The 18,268-nt window shown below is 39.2% G+C and overlaps 1 protein-coding gene across 2 annotated transcripts in view; it reads left to right on the top strand.

The window, feature by feature from the left end:
* SYTL5 (synaptotagmin like 5) overlaps positions 1-17,948 on the top strand; it is a 119,769-nt gene extending 101,821 nt beyond the window's left edge. For both annotated transcript variants that reach the window (XM_036271460.1, XM_036271458.1), the window contains 4 exons: positions 11,948-12,056; positions 13,654-13,786; positions 16,514-16,722; positions 17,806-17,948. In XM_036271460.1, the coding sequence (XP_036127353.1) occupies positions 11,948-12,056; positions 13,654-13,786; positions 16,514-16,722; positions 17,806-17,948 (594 nt within the window). The remainder of the gene's footprint in view (positions 1-11,947; positions 12,057-13,653; positions 13,787-16,513; positions 16,723-17,805) is intronic.
* Positions 17,949-18,268: the final 320 nt, after the last annotated feature.

Raw genomic sequence — 18,268 nt, 5'->3', positions numbered from 1 at the left:
GGTCTATCAATCTTGTTTATCCTTTCAAGGAACCAGCTCCTTGTTTCATTGATCTTTTGAATTGCTTTTTTAGTTTCTATGTCATTTTTTCTGCTCTGACTTTTACTATTTATTTCCTTCTACTTGCTCTGGGTTTTTCTTTCTGTTTACTTTCTAGTTCTTTTAATTGTAGGGTTAGAAAATCATTGGGAATTTTTCTTGTTTCTTGAAGTAGGCCTGTAGTGCTACAAACTTTCCTCTCAGGACTGCTTTTGCTGTGTCCCATACATTTTGCATTGTTGTGTGTTCATTTTCATTGGTTTCTGGGAAGTTTTTAATTTTTTCCTTGATTTCCTAGGTAACCCATTTGTTGTTTAATAGCATGCTATTTAGCCTCCAAGTGTTTGAATGTTTTTGTTGTAATGAGTTCTAGTATTATGCTATTGTGATCTGAGAAGATGCTTGATATGATTTCAATCTTCTTGAATTTGTGGAGACTTACTTTGTGTCCTAACATGTGGTCTATCTTTGAGAATGTCCCACGTGCACTTGAGAAGAATGTATGGTGAAGCTTTGGGGTGAAATATTCTGTAAATATCAGTTAAGTCCAACTGATCTAGTTCATCATTTAAGGACTCTGTGTCCTTGTTAATTTTTTTTTTGTCTAGAAGATCTATCCAGTGGTGTCAGTGGGGTGTTAAAGTTACCCACTATGGTTGTATTGCTATTGATCTCTCCCTTGAAGTCCTCTAGAAATTTTTAAATATATTTTGGTGTTCCGGTATTTGGTGTGTATATGTTTATCAGGGTTATAACCTCTTGTTGGATTGATCCTTTTAATATGATGTAGTGACTTCCTTTGTCTCTTATTATGGCCCTCTTTTTGAAATCTGTCTTATCAGATATGAGTATTGCTACACCAACTTTTTTTTTTTTTTTTTTTTTCATTCTCATTTGCTTAGAAATTTTTTTCCGTCCTTTCACTTTCATCCTGTGTGAGTCTTTTGTTGTGAGGTGGTGTCTTGTAGACAGCATATGTATGGGTCGTGTTTTCTTACCCAGTCAGCTACCCCATGTCTTTTGATTGGAGTATTTAAGCCGTTTATTTTTAAGGTTATCCCATGTCTTTTGATTGGAGCATTTAAGCCATTTATATTTAAGGTTATCATTGAGAGATATTTATTAGTTGCCATTTTAATTTTATGCCTCCGTTCCTCTCTCTCTCTCTCTCTCTCTCTCCTTTTTACAACAGTCCTTTCAGCATTTCTTGCAGTGCTGGTTTGGTGGTGGTAAATTCCTTTAGTGTTTTGTTTTTTGTTTTTGTTTTTGGTCTGTGAAGCCATTTATTTCTCCTTCAATTTTGAATGATAGCCTTGCTGGATAGAGTAGTCTTGGATTCAGACACTTGCCTTTCATTACTTTGTATACTTTATGCCATTCCCTTCTGGCCTGCAGTGTTTCTATTGTTAAATCAGCTGACAGTCTAATGGGAGCTCCCTTGTAGGTAACTTTCTGTCTCTCTCTTGCTTCTTTTAAGATTCTTTATTTGTCTTTAATGTTTGCCATTTTTATTATGATATGTCTAAGCTGTGGGTCTTTTGGGGTTTATCTTGCTTGGGATTCTCTGTGTTTCCTGGACTTGTGTGACTTTTTCCTTCACCAGTTTAGGGAAGTTTTCTGTCATATTTCTTCAAACAGGTTCTCTATTCCTTTCTCTGATTCTTCTCTTCATGGTACCCCTATAATGCGAATGTTTTTACATTTTGTATTATCCTTAAGCTCCCTTAAACTCTTCTCCTGCTTCTTTAATCTTTTTCCCACTTGTGCACTATTTGGGTATTTTTTTCTACCTTGTCTTATAAGTCACTGATTTGGTCTCCAGCTTCTTCTAACCTACTCTTGAATCCTTCTAAGGTATTTTTCATAACAGCTATGTTATTCTTTATTTCCTCTTGATTTTTATTCATAGCTTCTACCTCTTTTTTTAAGCTGATGTAATTCCCACTGAACTCTTCATAATTCTTATTAAGTTGCTTGTAGTTCTCACTAAATTATTTGAGCACCCTTAAAACCATTGATTTGTATTCTTTATCTGACAAATTGCTTTCTTCCATTTCTTTTAGTCCTTTTTCTGGTGATTCCTCTTTTTCTCTTATTTGAGTGTTGTTTCTTTGTCTCACAAGTCTGATAGTTCTGGGCCCAGTGAGGGATGTTGGAATGTGTAGGCAGGTTGGTGTATATCAAATAAGGCAGCTGTGCCTCCTAGACTGTTTTGGTGTATGGCACCTCTTGCCTGCTGTGGGTCCTAAAGGATTGACACTGGCGGCTGGCATTGGTCTGTCATGCAGGTCTAGGCTCCTTGAGTCTTGCTGCTGCTTGGGCTGGGGCATTACTCCTGATCAGCCTCTGTTGATGCCACTGGGGATGGGTCTCAGCTGCTGATGTGTGCTGCTGCTGCCTAGGGTGCGTGAATCCAGCTGGTGCTCTTCTGGGGTGCGTGGGTCCCTCTGGTGTTCTTCTGGGATATGTAGGTCCTGCTGGTACACTGATGAGGTTCATAGATCTCACTGGTATGCTACTGGGGTTCATGGGTCCCACTGGTATGCTTCTGGGGTACATGGGTCCAGCTGGTACACTCCTGGTGTTTGTGGGTCCCGCTGGTGTCCTGCTAGGGTATTCTGCTGCCTGGTGGGATTCAGCTCCTTGTTAGTCACTGCTGGGGATGAGTATCAGCTCCTAGTTTGCACTGCTACTGTTGCTGCTGTTGACGGGGGTACTCTCAGCTCTCAGCCCTCTACTGCTGTTGGGGGCTGAGGATGCTCTGCTCCTGGGACTTTGCTGCTGCTATGGGAGGGGCTCCACTCCCAATCTGCTGCTGCTGTTATCAGGGGCAGGTCTCAGCTGCCTGGGTCTTGCTGCTGCTTGGGCTGGGACACCACTCCTGATCAGCCTCTGCTGATGCCTCTGGGGATGGGTGTCAGCTGCAGATCTGTTCTGCTGCTGCCTGGGGATGGATGTCCACTCCCAACCCTCTGCTTCTGGGGGTGTGTCTCAGCTCCCAAGACTCAGCTGCTGTTGTGGGTGGGGCTCCACTCCCCCAAGTCACTGCTGCTGTGGGGGGAGGTGCTTGACTCTCGGCTGGTTGCGGCTACTGCAGCAGGCATCTTAGTAGTGCCACTACTGTGCGCTGGTCCACATTGACAAAGTGGGGTCCATTGTTCTAATGGTGCAATGCACTCTGGTGGACTCAGGTTGCTCGGCCCAAGCCACTGCCTGCTGCCTCCTCCCTGAGAAGACCAGGGATCTTCCAAAATGGTGGGGCCTCCCTGCCATGTAGGGAAACGTTTGCTGAAGAGCCACTTACTGTGGTAGCCAGCTGCTTTCCGTCCTCAGTGCAGGAACCTTCTGCCCCATGTTTCTGCACTGCTCAAGGTTGCTCGTCCACACTCACTTTCACTCACACACTCTCTCACATTTGCTCACACTTTCACACATTCACCCTTGCTCTGGTCCTGCCCAATGCCATCTTCCCACTTTTTCTCCTATTGATTTTTAGATAGAGTGGAAGGGAGAGAGGAAGTGGGAGAGAGAGAACATCAATGAGAGAGAGAGAGACATATCAATTGGTTGCCTCTCACACGACCCTGGCCAGGGCCAGGGATCAAACCTGCAACCTAGGCACATGCCCTTGCCTAGGAATCGAATCTGAGACCCTTCGGTCCATGGGCCAACACTCTAACCACTGAGCAAAACCAGCTAGGGGCTACTTTCTTACTTTTGAGATTCATAACCCAGGACTTGAGTTATAGTCAGGGAAACAATCTCAAGGTTGGTTCTAGAAATTGACAATATAGTATGTCTTAAACAAGAGTGATAGTACTTTTGATTCACTCAATACAATTGGAGTCTTTCTACATGTAATCAAGAGTGGAGTGAAGAAAGTTTACATTTTCATAACCAGATGTGTTTCTTTGTATAGAGAGGCAAAAAGTAAAACAAAACATGGTGTTAAAGATAATGTACTCAAATCAAACTTCCTGGGTCCAACCCTGGCAGCATCAGGACTGTTGGTGTGACCTTTGGCAAATTCTTTAATTGCCCAACCTTTGGCATTCTTGTTTGTGATAAAATAATTGAACATAGCTTATAGAGATACTGTGAGGCTTGACTATGCATTTTATGTGATGCTCACAGTATTGTGTCTGGCACATGGTAAGCTCTCAATAAATGCTAGGTAATATTTATATTACATCACAAGCCTTGTATTGCAGTTGACAGAAATCCAGCCCATACTGCTCAAAAAGTAAAAGGAAACTATTGGTTAGTGATTATCAGGCACGGCTTGATCCAGATGTTCAGATTTTATCAAGGCCCTGAATTCTCTTGATCTCTTTTCTCTTTGTTGGCTTCATCTTCAGTCTCTATGTAGTGTTTGCCTCCCCCACTAGTTCCAGGTATGCTTCTTTTATACACAACAATAACTTCATGCCTCCCATTCTTGCACCACACTGTCTAAGAGAGGAGAGAGTTCCTCCTCCTCCAATAGTCCAACCAATACCCTGGGCCTGGTTCTCCTAATTATAATTAGATTATTTGCCCATCCTGGGCTGACACAGGGAAGTAAACCACATTGACTGGCATAAGACAATCAGAACATAACCTGGTCCAAAAGGTGGTATTGCCCCAAAGAAAATCCAGGTACAGTAGTACTAAAGGAAGGGTGAGTGGATGCTAGATAGGTAAAAACAAAGGTTGGGCATCAACAACAACAAGAAGTGTTGATAATCATCAGTAGCAGCATTGTTCACATGTAATGGTAACAATAACCATTGTGCGCTAAGTATCATTATTTTATATGAGGAGAGTGAGACTCAGAAATTAAATACCACTTTCTAGTGGAATTTTATAACTGTTGGTCTCAAACATGGTACAAATAACTAATGGGAAAATCTTTTAGGAGGTATAATTGGGCTGTGGGTAAAATTAACAAAAATGTAATAAAAATATTTAAACATAAAATAACTACAAGCCCATGAGTAACATAAATGTGTTAGAGATACAAAGTACAATAATAACAACAAATAAATTCACAGTAGCATAATATTCTCCTGACATCAATTATGCGAAATATTTGGTCATTACAGCTTTATGTCTCTTGGAATTGAATGAAAAGCCTCACTGTAAAGGATAGCACTTAATGTGACTTAACAATCTCCTATCACTTCATTCCTTGTGTGTATGGGTGAACATCATGGAATAATAGTTAGAAAATGTCTAAGACATCATATGATGCATGACATAGACGAAGGATGAGAAACATGCATTTTATTACATGAAATTAACTTCTCTGTCATAAATTTAACATTAAAGGATATTGGAGCTCTTTGGAAATCAGTTTAGAATGTTTTTTTTTTTTTAATCTTTTTCTTTTAATCCTCACCCGAGGACATTTTTCCATATTTTGTTTAGATAGAGTGGGAGGGAGAGAGAGAGAGAGAGAGAGAGAAACCTCGACATGAAAGGGGCACATCGAGTGGTCGCCACCCACATGACCCAACCAGGGCCAGTCAGTTTCCTAGAAATGGTTGAGGCACTTGCACTGGGATATCTAAGCTCTCCCAGGCCTCCTCAAGAACCAACAATTACTTTCACATTGACATTGAGTGGTTTCACTCTCTATTATCTTGAGGGAGAAGCATCTCTCTGAGCCTGCTCATGGTAGAAACTTTCTGATTGTGTTTAATGTCTGTAGAACTCCATTGGTTCTCTGCTAGATGACCTTGGATTTATTTCACCAAATCTGGTAGAAGTTTTGCCCTCATTAGCCTCCACCTGAGACTCTATGTAGACAACTGCCCTCAGGCTACTGTATTTTTTTCCATATGGGCAGAGAGCCCAAAGTTCTTAGGAACTTAAGGATCCTCTGCCACAAGGCATCTCTTCGCCAACACTTAATAGTTAGGGGTGTGAAAGCTCAGTTTCTTTACTGAGTATGGGAAAAACCCCGAGGTGTTACTTACACTCCAGAGCTCTCCTGCCAGATCAGTCTGTGTCCTTGTCTGGCTCTCTCCCCTTCCCTGACCTGTTTCTCCCACCCTTCACTGAGTTATCCTGGAGTACTTTCTTAGTCACTTGTATAAGAATCCTCACCTCAGAGTTCAATTCTGGGGAATCCAGTGTTAAGTAAGTTTGTAATCTATGTCATCTTTCTCTGCCAAGTTTCCTCTGACACATATGGAGGAAAGGCTGCAGGTTTGGACTTGCTAAGCAACCATGCCTTCCAACAATGAATGTGGGGGGACCCATGCAAAAACCTGCTTTGTATGCTGCCCCCCCACTTCATTAGTGGCTCATCCTCAGGCTGAGCTGTGCTCTGTGTGTGGTAGTTGATTATCAGAAGTGTCACTTTATTCTTAGTCTCCTGGCTCAGTCATTTCGATGCAGTAGTCACTTCATCCATCAGCTGAAGTATAGCATGAGCAGCCCCAGAGACTTGATATTTTTTTGTAAATTTTTCTACCTGAGGAGGTGATGTATCAGCTACAGGGATCAATTTCCTTAGTAATAGAGGATCAGAATTAATAGTCTCCAAGCTTTTAGAAATATGAATATGTTTTCACAGTGGGAATACTGGACATAGTCCCTTACTTCTTATTAACTCTGTGTTAGTGGAAGTCCCTTGACCATTATCTTTGTTTTAGCTAGGTCTTACACCACTAAGCCAGTCATGAGACTGGTACAGACCCAGAAAGAATTCAAGATGCCAAACATACTATAAAGTAGGTTCACGGTATAATTTCCATTTTACTGCATGATGGAATTGCTTAGTAGCTATAACTCATTATCTTTCTGAAAGGCGTGTTAGGTAGTTAAACAAAAAGGGTTTGTTAGTATGAATTGTCATTCATGCATTCCCAGAAGGTGCTATTATAAAAACAAGGACCTTTGAAAATCAACAGCATGCTTAAGTGGTTTTCCAAGGAAAACTTTTTTGCTCTGCCATCAGTCAGAAGGTAAATGTAAGTTCCTGTGGAATTATTACTTAGCTAAAAGGCTGTCTCTTTATTGGGCAATTTTGGCAGACATTGTTTATAATTTATTATCCCATCTTAGAATTGTAAATGCACTAGGAACTCTGCTTCCTATTCTGATGAAAAGTGGCTCTCTCTTAAAACAAAACAAAACAAAACAAAACAAAACAAAAAAACCAACAATAAAATGGATGTTATTGATTATACCACACCCCTACTCAGAGACCCAACTGCTTTTAATGTGGTTTGAATAAATCCTAACCCTCACCCTGGCACTCAGTGCTCCCTTGATATGGCCCAACTTTCTGTAGCAAGGGAGGATGTCAGTGCTCTTCCCATATCTCCATTTTCATGCATACATGGCTGCCCATTGCTTTCACTCCAACCAGCCAACACCTGCCAGTCTTTATAGGAGAGGAGCCCTCAAGCTTCTGGAGTGGGTTTGGTCTGTGGACATGTAAAGCTAGAACAACCTGGGTATTTAAGTCTCCTGGGGCAAGAAGAAACATAAAATTTTCACTCCTTTGCCTCCTATGGGGCCAGCTCTGAAATGATCAGTCTTGTTTTCAGATCTTCCCTGTGGGACTGAGCAAAAGTTACTCTTCATGAAACTTTGCCTGATACCACAACCTTGTGAGCCTCTTCACTTTCTGTTCTCACTTCACCACTACCCTTCCTAATAAAACATTAATATATGTTCATGTCTTAGGGTCTTCTGGAGAACCCAGAGTAGACACCATGTTTGCATCTTCCTTGCTGCCACCTCCCTATACACACACCTCTAATCATACCTGACTTCCCAGTAGTTGTTATACACATTCCACACAGTCCCCACTGTGTTTTACTACTTTCTTGACTTTGATTAACCTTCTTCCCACTTCATCTTCATCTGGTATCATCTCTCCTATCCTTATTTTGGGCCATCTCTTTATCCCAATCTGGATTATACTTTTTCTTCTCACAGTAGTTTATTTGAACTTAATTGTAGCAACTGTCATTGTTTGTGTAACATTGAGCTTGCTGTGTAATAGAAGCCTAGGAGAAGACTCCTAGCAATCAGTACCAATAGTAGGTCAATTAGTAAAGAAAGTCACATAACATACATATACAAACACACACACCCTAATTTCTTAAATGTTTATTTTAACTGAAATAAATGTGCATTTGTTTTCAAGTCTTCTAATATAGGGCCAATTCATTTTATTTGACTATGGTTTCAGTGATTAAAATTCTGTCATATCTTCCTGGCATAACTTCTACCCCTAATGCATCACCATCAACAGTTTCTAGTTTGAATTTCTCCACAGGGAAACAAGAATTTAATAATACTTTTAAAGTAAACAAAATATAAAATCTTTCTCAATAGTCATAATTTTTTCTAATATTTTATAGCTTCAAGCCCACATATAATGCAATAGCTAATTTATTTTAAAATCTTTAGTTTTTCTAAACTATTCAATATAATTTTTATTAAGTAGCAGCTATCATTTTGTACTCTTCAGTTTATATAATGTTAAATTACACAGTTAGAACCACAAAGATACCTACCTGGCATAAAGAGCTTGGGGGACTAATATAGCTGACTCTTCATGAGAATGCAGTTCAACTCATGGGAGCAGACATGTATGGTCTTTGTAGAGAGGAGCCTGCTTTTCAATGGGAATGGAGAGCATTGATTAAGCTGATAAATCAGTTAAATAAAGACAGAATAATAGAGCTCCTACTTCCTATATGTGTCCTGAATAGAGTGAAAATTTATTGAAAGGCAGGTCTGTCTGTTGGTGTTCCCACACCACTCGACAAAATGCCTTAAAAGAATTACTACAACAAGGCGTTCCACATGTGTTGGTTGAATTGAATTCTGCTACTTTTGTCTGAGCAGGAATTGGATGGTGGTATACAAGGAGAGCATGGTACCTTGAAATTTCCTTGCAAGAATAATAAAAATGCTCTCAAGCATTAGGTACATGCACAGGGCAAGATGACTTCTCCCTTTGACATTCTTTTGTATGTGATTATGATGCTACAAGACTTCATGTTTATTATTTCCTATTTCTAAAGATTTGAAGGTTGTATTTATATAAAGTTACCAGTATATATGTTAAAAAATGTTTTATTGATTTTTTTTTAGAAAGAGGAAGGGATAGAGAGATAGAAACATCGATGTGAGAGAAACATCGATCGGCTGCCTCCTGCATGCTCCCTGCTGGGGATCGATCCCACAACCTGGGCATGTGCCCTGACCAGAAATTGAACTGGAACCTCTCAGTCCATGGGACAATGCCCAATCCACTGAGCCACACCAGCCAGGCAATCACCAGTATATTTTAATTTAAGCTAAAAACAATGGAACATTAATAAATCCCAATAATACATGTTTTGCTCCCTACTAATACACTATAATTAGTATGTGACACCTGCACATATCACCTTTTCCTATCAACGTATTTTCCCACCCAAACATCTCTCCTGAATTGTATTCTAGGGTATAGTTGTATCACAGTTTGTTTAACCATTCACTCCTTGAGAGACATCTCAGTTGTTTCCAGAGTGGGGAAACTTGGCTCACCTAGGTGATTATCATTTAAAGTCTCTCATGTGGTTGTAGCCAGACGGGAGAGTAAGGCTGAAGTTATCTTAAGAGTTGACTAGTCTGGTTGTTCAAGTTGGCTGTCTCACATTTGATGTTGGCTGCCCTGATAATAGGTACACCTACATGTTGCTTGGGCCTCTATCATGGGTTCCCAGAGGGAACATCCAAAGAATATCGATTCCAGGGGAGAAAGGAGAAGATGTTAATCTTAAGACCCAGGCCCAGAAACTGGCACATTGTCACTTCTGCCATATTCTACCAGTCAAAGCAATCACATAGCCCATTTAGATCCAAAAAGAGAGGACAAAAACACTCCACTTTTTATTGGCTACAGTTTTAAAAATGTATTGAAACTTTCAATCTGCCATAATATCCATTTATGACATTCACATAAACTAAAATTTACTGAAACTTCAAAACAATATGAGAAGTCCTTTTACAAGGCACTTGCTCTAAAATAATCAGATTAAATATTAGATGGAGAGTCTGTTTCACCATCTAATCTCTTTGTCCCTGGTAAGATATTTGAATAAAATACTTAAATGATTTCCCACACTTACTAATAAGTTTTACCACCTCCAAGAGGAAAGATGGTCAGTCAAGGATTCCTTTTGATCTTTTTTTTTTATCTTTTTGCTGAGGCTTGAACAGCTTCTAGTTTTGCTATGACTTTTTAGGTTTCTGAATTATTTTAGTCTTTTCTCTTTCAGCAGACAGCAGTTCTTAACCCTTGACTCAGTACTCAGGAGTCAGGTTCCTGAAGAAAGATCTTTAGAAAGTGCATTACTTTTCTTACCCTAATTATGAAAAGTTAAAATTCAGTTGACTCAAGTGGGTAGCCTACAGAACAGAGGCTCTGGATTCACATTTAATATTTTTAATTTAAACTTTTTATTTGGGGATGATTTTAGATCAACATGAAGTTATAATTAATAAAATAATACAGAGAGATCCTATAGAGCCATTCCCCAGTTTCCTCCTATATCACAGTCAAGATACTGACATTGATATAATCTACAAATTTTATTCAGATTTCCTCAGTTTTCATTTGTGTGTGTGTTTATTTCTGTGCAATGTTATCACATATGTAGCTTTGTGTATCCAACACAACCAAGTTACAGAACAGTTCCATCATCAAAAAATCTATCATGTTCTTTTATAACCACACCCACTTCCCTCCTGCCACCCCCATTCATAACATCTAGCAACTACTAATTTGTTCTCCATACGTATTATTTTGTCATGTTAAGAATGTCTTGTAAATGGAATTGTATAGTATGTATCATTTTGAGACTGCCTTTTTTTTTTTAACTTAGCATAATTTTTTAGAGATCCAAGTTGTTGAGTGTATCAGTAGTCATTCCTTTTTACTGCTGAGTAGTATTCTATGGTATAGATATATCACAGTTTGTTGAATCATTCACTCCTTGAAGAACATCTAGGTTGTTTCCAGTGTATTACTATTACAAATAAAGTATAGGTCTTTATGTGCACATAATCTTTTAGTTCTTGAGGATAAATGCCATAGACTACAATTGCTAGGTTGTATGGCAGTTATATATTTAGTCTTTTAAGAAACTGCCAAACTGTTTTGAAGGCTACACCATTTTACATTTCCATCAGCAATGTTTGAGTGAATCGGTTTTTGCACATTGAGTTTTTAAAAATTTATCTTTATTGTTGAAAGTATTACAGATTACAGATGTCCCTCCTTTTTTCCCCCCTTGTCACCCTCCTCCCCACTCCCCCACCTTCACCACATTATTGTCTGTGTCTATTTGTTATGCATATATGCACAATAAGTTCTTTGGTTTATCTCTTCCCACCCTTCCTTCCACATTGGATTTTAATGATGTGAATTATAATTGGTGGCTGGCAGTCCAATGTGAATCAAGCATTACTGCCTACTTTCGTCTTCTTAGTCACTTAGGAAAGCCTTGAGACATCAAGGACAGACAGGAAGAAGTACCTTATGGGGTTATTTTCAGTGGCATCTTTATACCTGCCTCATACTGCAAACTATATGTATGTTCAGTGACAGCCCAGTAGTCCTCAATGCATCACAGGCATGTAGTATCTATTGACTGACCAAATATGTGCTACACATCTCCTCTCAAATTCTTTTAAATTTAATGTTAAAAGTTATATGTAAATGCTTTCATAGGGTTTCCATCCTCTCTTTTTTCATACCTAAGACATCTCTTGAACCAATAAGTGCTAACATAGTTGAATGGGAATGGATTGTAACATTTAAGCCACCAAGTAAATGTTGTACAAACATGGGCTACAAAATAACAAAACAAGCATTCTCACTTTTTCTTTTCACATGTCTCCCCTTGGCCAGGTGGAATTATCTGCTGACATTGGCCTTCAATACAAAGGAGAGCTGACAGTTGTTTTACGTTACATTCCTCCAGATGAGAACCTGATGCTCCCACCAGGACAATATCAAGGTAAAATAAAAATCAGTGCCTTTATCAAGAACATTCTGTTCTGGAAGTGTGAGAATAGGGATCAGTGATTGTTTGGACTGTGTTACTTTTGCATTTCACATATGAAATATAAAGAGTTAGGTGTCACTGGCTTTTGAGGAGTGTTGAGAAGTATATACTATATATGGAGAACAGTGTTGGATTCTAAGTTTATACTGAGAAACCAGCCTTAATGGTAACACTTGTTTCTTGGAAGTCCCAGAGACATAGGATCTTCTCTAGGTTTGGGGGGTGGTTCTGCAGAGAGGGGTGGTAAGATAGCTGTCTTATGGATTTATGACATTCACACCTACTCAGCAAATCTTGAGGAAGAAGTTGATCTAGAACACAGAATGTAGAGGAAAAATCTAGATGGAGTCAACTTTTAAATTCTTCTTGCCCCATCAACTCCTATAGGTAGTTTCTTCTATCCTTCCATTCACTATCACCTTCTTCATTGTGACCCTGTGTAAGTAACTTACTCTCAGCCTCAGTTTCCTTACTTCATAGGGATATTGCAAAGATTAAATAGGTTCATTTATGAAACTGCTTAAAACTGTACTAAATAAAGGTGGTGGTGGTGCTTATTATTCATATTGAGCACATTTCATTATAATAAAAATGTGATGTAGGAACAGTTTTCTCTCACTCAAAAATGTAATTGTGCCTGGGCTATAGCCTTTATAAAGAGGTGGCCCTGCCCTGGCCAGTTTGGCTCAGCAGTTAGAGCATTGGCCTGCGGTCCAGAGAGACCTGGGTTCAGTTCCCGCTAAGGGCATATACCTTGGTTGCAGTTTGTCCCCAGCCCTGGGTGGGTCATGCAGGTGGCAGCCACTCCATGTGTCCCTTTCACATCAATGTTTCTCTCTCTCTCCCTCTCTTTCCCTCCCATTCTTTCTGAACAAAACATGGAAAAATTTTCTCGGGTGAGAATTTAAAAAAAAAAAAGAGCTGGCCCTGCATGGAGATAGCAATTTATAAGACTAAAATTTCAAACAAGGGAGTTATGAAATTTTCTCTTTAGGAGTCTTGGTGCATGTGTGTGGCTTTCATTGTAGTTGTTTTCCAATGAGAGCAGGAATGTGGTGCAAGCAACTCCCAGGATATTTTGCATTTTATTCCTTTTTTAGTAGAATCTAATGTGTTTTATTCTTTTATGCCCTGTGAAAATATATATTTTGTAGAACAGTACTTAAAGTTTTAAATTAATTTTTTCCCAATAAGAAAGACCTATCAAAAAGGAATCCAATGGCATAAAAACATTTAAATTAATACATGGAAAATATACAATAAAATTAAGACCTGATTCAATTAGCAAATGAAATAAATCTTAGAGATTTTTTTTTTTTTTGGTAATTTTTTAAATGGAACTCATGATCTATCTCCTCCTTCCCTCCCCCTCCTCCTTCTCTTCTTCTTCTTCTTCTTCTTCTTCTTCTTCTTCTTCTTCTTCTTCTTCTTCTCTCTCTCTCTCTCTCTCTCTCTCTCTCTCTCTCTCTCTCTCTCCCCCTCCCACCCCATTCTCCTTCTCTCTCTCTCCCTCCTTTCTCCCTCTCTTTCATTTTGATGGCTCATGCAGGAAAGAAGACTTTTAAAAGGGGAAAGAAGGAGTCACCTGTACTCTCTGGAGGAATACTAGAAGTGTTCATCAAAGAGGCAAAGAATTTGACAGCAGTGAAGTCAGGAGGCACTTCTGATAGCTTTGTAAAGGGGTAAATTTGTTTTAATATTACATGATACTTAATTGGAGATAAAATAGTCTGTGATCCATGAGACAGTGGTGGCTGTGAGGCTTCTATATTCTTCTTAATTGAAATGTACTAGAAAAGAGCTACTCTTGAATGCTTGCTCTGCCATCTAAAACACTATGAATATAGAGGGGAATTGCTTTTACTAGTTTTCAGCCTGCTTCCCACATATTTCAGGATTTTCTGTCACTCTCACCTTCATGACTGGTAAATTTTTCTGTGAAATTTAGTTTTTGAGGGAGGAGAAAGTATGACTTTCTATGTTTAATATAATTTTATTGTGATTTGTTATCATTTGGTGCTGGCAATATGCAACAACAACAATATTGGATACTTGGGATTTTGGTCTCTTAGAGGAAATAGTAAAATGCAGATTTGTCAGAGCATCCTCTGAGAGATACCCACTGGAGAATGCTTTGGAGAAGGTCTGTGACTGCCTGTTGGGAATTTGTACCCACTTTATGGAGCACAGGGCAGTTTCTTGAGAGAATACAAGCCCTTTAAATGGACATTCTTGCCCATTCTAGGCAACCCAAACAATAAATATCTCTTGATTTCTATTTGAGATTTTCTCCCATGACTAGAGGAACTAGAATCAGAAGACTGTTTCTCATTCATCCAAACAAACACCTATTCATACATGAACCAACCATTAAGTATGTACTACAGTTTCATAAATAAGAGATGGTCCTTGCTCTCATGGAGTGACATAAAACGCATGAGGCCAAACAGATTCCCATGAGGTTTATTCTTTGAGTCAGATGGCAGTATTGTTCCTCTTCTTAATCCTTCTTTGAGAAATATAATTTTCCCCACAAGGAAATGAGTCAAGGCTTTACCCTCACACGATCTATCTTTGATAAGGACAATAATAAACAGAAGCAGCTATGTGATGCTTCCCCACTGGTAAGTGGGTGTGCCTGAATTGTGGTCCATTTATTCTACATGCTTTCTCATATTAGTGAGATACTTTATATGGATCTTATCATTGTAATGTGCCTCACCAGCTCCACCATCCGGTGCAGGCCTTTTGCTCATTACTGTCTGGTGGGATGAGGGAATGGCTCCCTGCCTATGCCTCATTATGGCCTTGCAGGGGCCTATAACTGTTTTCACTTTATTACGTTGAACATTTATGAAACAGAGATAACAAAGGACAGTATCCTTGTTCTGTTTTGTTTTTTTAAATCCAGTAAATTTCTAGTAAATTTTCTCTCTAGTTACCCTTCAACATTGAGATGATTTTAAAGGGACCTCAGATTTTTTTTAAGAGCAGGAGAGAGCAAGAATAGACCTTTCTTTAAAATTTAATATTATAAAATATATTAGATAATATTAGCTCTGTCTGTGAGCCAGCATAACAATGGCTTAAATAATACAAAAGTGTTTGTTTGTTTTTCTTGCATGTAAACAAAGACTAAAGGCAAGGTATCTAGGACAGGTGTGGAAGTATCATGATAATCAGGGACCTAGGTTTCTTCTATGTTGTTTTGGTGTCTACCTCATGATACAAGACAGCCAATTTCTATCTGGCAAGACACTCCCCAGAAGTTTCATACAAAATTACTTCTTATATTCTATTGGCCAGAACTTAGTCACATGACCATACTAGCTGTAAGGCAGGCTGGGAAATTTAGTGTTTACTCTGGGCAATCTTATCCTAACTAAAAATAAATAAAGATTTTTAAAGAGAAGAATAAGAAAAGGATGAATATTGGAAGATAAGTAGTCTCTACTTAGTACATGAAATAAAATCTCAAGTAGAGCAATGTATCTTCTTTATTGTATGGTCAATTGTTTTCTGGCATTTTTTTAATGTTTGTTTGATATACTAATTCTATACCCATGTCTTCTTCCTTAAAGCCTTCTCCCTGGTTCATCAGGTACCTGGACCCCAATTCTCTACTGTGGTCAAAAAACAGTGTTTTCACCATAGTAGAGAAGGCCTAGAGTACAGGGTTTTTTTTTGAGAAAAGATTCCAGGAAGCACCAGTGAAAGAATGAGAAAATGACAGGGAAAGAGAGGGAGGGAACCTTGTAAAAATATGTTAGTAGGCAGTTTACTAACTGTGGGCAATTGGGGCTCAATTCCACTGGGGAAAACAACAAGGAACTCTAGAATGTATCTTAAGATTATCCCTTCGAGAGACAGGGAAGCTGCGGGACTCACCCACCAATTTCCAAAATTCACTGGTGGAATGTTGCTCCCAGAAACATTAAATCCCTAATAATCCCAGGACTCTCTGCACACAAGCTGATTCAGCTCATACTGTACCAGATAAAGTCCATAACTGTGAAAGCCAAGAGACACAGGCTCCTGAGATGGGTACTGCCCCGCCTGGCTTCAAGTCAGCTTAGAGGTTGGCCAAATATGATAGTAAAGACATTAAACAGTGTCTACTACAGGAGGTATTTTCATTTCAAGATGAGGAAAGGCCTAATTGGATTAAAAGAGAGCATGTTGGCGTTTTACTAATGCCCCACTTAAAATAAATAATAAACCACCTCACTAAATAAATCCAAATTTAAGCATATAAGAACCTGGGAGAGAAAATCCAACATACATATCACACACACACACACACACACACACACACACACAAACCAGGAATTATAGGAATTTGAAATGACTATTCAAGGATGCCATTTTCTACCTATTGTCTCACTGATAGTTTGCATTTTCTCCCGCAGCTACCTGCTCCCTGATGATAGCAAAGCCACCAAGCATAAAACTCTGGTAATAAAAAAGAGTGTTAACCCTCAGTGGAATCATACTTTCACGTTCAGTGGCCTGCATCCCCAGGATATAAAGAATGTTTGCCTAGAACTTACCATCTGGGACAAGGAGGCCTTATCCAGCAACATCTTTCTGGGAGGAGTTCGTTTGAATTCTGGAAGTGGTGAGTGACTCAGGGACCCTGAGATGGTCTGTGACTATGCATGGGGCTGGGGAACGGTTACTGAAGGTGTAATATGTCATAGGTATATATGTAGTTTTAACTTATTTGACTCCTGAAATTTCACAAGATGTTCCATGCCTTTAACCAAGGATCTGTTCATTTTAAAAATAAATATACTACTACATAATTTTGTATCCTTCAACTAGAAGTTTGGGATGTATAATTTTTATTTTTATTCTTTCCACAAAATATATTTTGCACTTTAGTCTAAGTAAATTTTAACTTCCTCTTGGGCCTTACTTCAGGTTTTGCTCAAGAGAGGATGACCAGACAACATAGTCTTCTGATAGGGGAGAGAAGAACTTCTGAGACCAGCTTTACTTCATCCTCTTCTCATTTCTGTCCAGAATTTGTAGCCATTACTCTAGTTGAAAGGACATAATTTTTTCCCTAAGATAATAACATCTAATGTTTTTTCAAACGGGCATGAAAACACATCACTGGTGCCATAAGACACAACTATAACAGGGAAAATTAGGAGAGAAATTATAGTAATGGAGCACATGCAGACCCCAAACTCTCCTTATCTCATAGCTTAGGCCAGACATAGATGTTCTACATGTATCATGATCAACATTCCTGTTGAGGATGACCTCACCCCTATGATGCTCTACTTATTTATAGATTAAGGAAAGCCAAGAATATCTACACCACTAAAATGAAAACTTCCCAGGTAAGAAAACTGGCCTTGTTAGAAAGGAAGAGCCACAGAGCCCAGTTCAGCCTTTTATTCTGTCATGTTAACTTAGTCCATATGAACCAGCTCTCTGCTAAACTACTACAATGGGGGAACAAAAGAGATATTATGGCCATCCTGATTGTTTCTCATCATCTAGGCAGAAGAGTGTAGTGCAGCCTGCAAAAGATTATTTTATTCTAACATCACTCAATAGATATGGTAAGTGAGAACAAGCCAGTGAAGGGCTCTGTGGTCAAAAGGCCCCCTCAGAGGTTAACAGGTGTCTTCCAGAAGACCAAAACATTTCATCTGTGAAGAGTAATATTCCTCTTTCCCTTCTTTAGGTGTGAGCCATGGGAAGACTGTGGATTGGATGGACTCTCAGGGAGAAGAGCAACGCCTTTGGCAGAAGATGGCTGACAATCCTGGGACTTCCGTAGAGGGTATACTCATGCTTCGTTCCAGCATGGGGAAGCGTCGGCTCTGAAACTACCATTTTCCAAAATGAGTCCTCCTGGGACTTTTTCGCTGCCATTTTCTACCAGCAGCAGGCTTGAGCCCTGAGATTCCTTTTCCCTGGCATTTCTCACTTGAGGGCATTAGGACATGAGGGGAGAGATATCAGTGTGATGAACATTTAGGGTCTTGCTGAGAGTCTAAAAAAGCATGTACCTCTATATATCCAGTGTCCAGGGCCTTCAGGATTAATGATAGAAAGTGTATCACATTGTTCTGTCAACAAGAAAATTGTACAATGATTCAAAGGCTTTATACTATAAGCTTACTTGACACTACAGTAGAGATTGT

Source organism: Molossus molossus, unplaced genomic scaffold (assembly GCF_014108415.1).
Source record: "Molossus molossus isolate mMolMol1 unplaced genomic scaffold, mMolMol1.p scaffold_m16_p_2, whole genome shotgun sequence".
NCBI classification, from domain to species: domain Eukaryota; kingdom Metazoa; phylum Chordata; class Mammalia; order Chiroptera; family Molossidae; genus Molossus; species Molossus molossus.
Note: the sequence above shows the minus strand (reverse complement) of the source record. Positions and strands in the feature narration are given on the sequence as shown.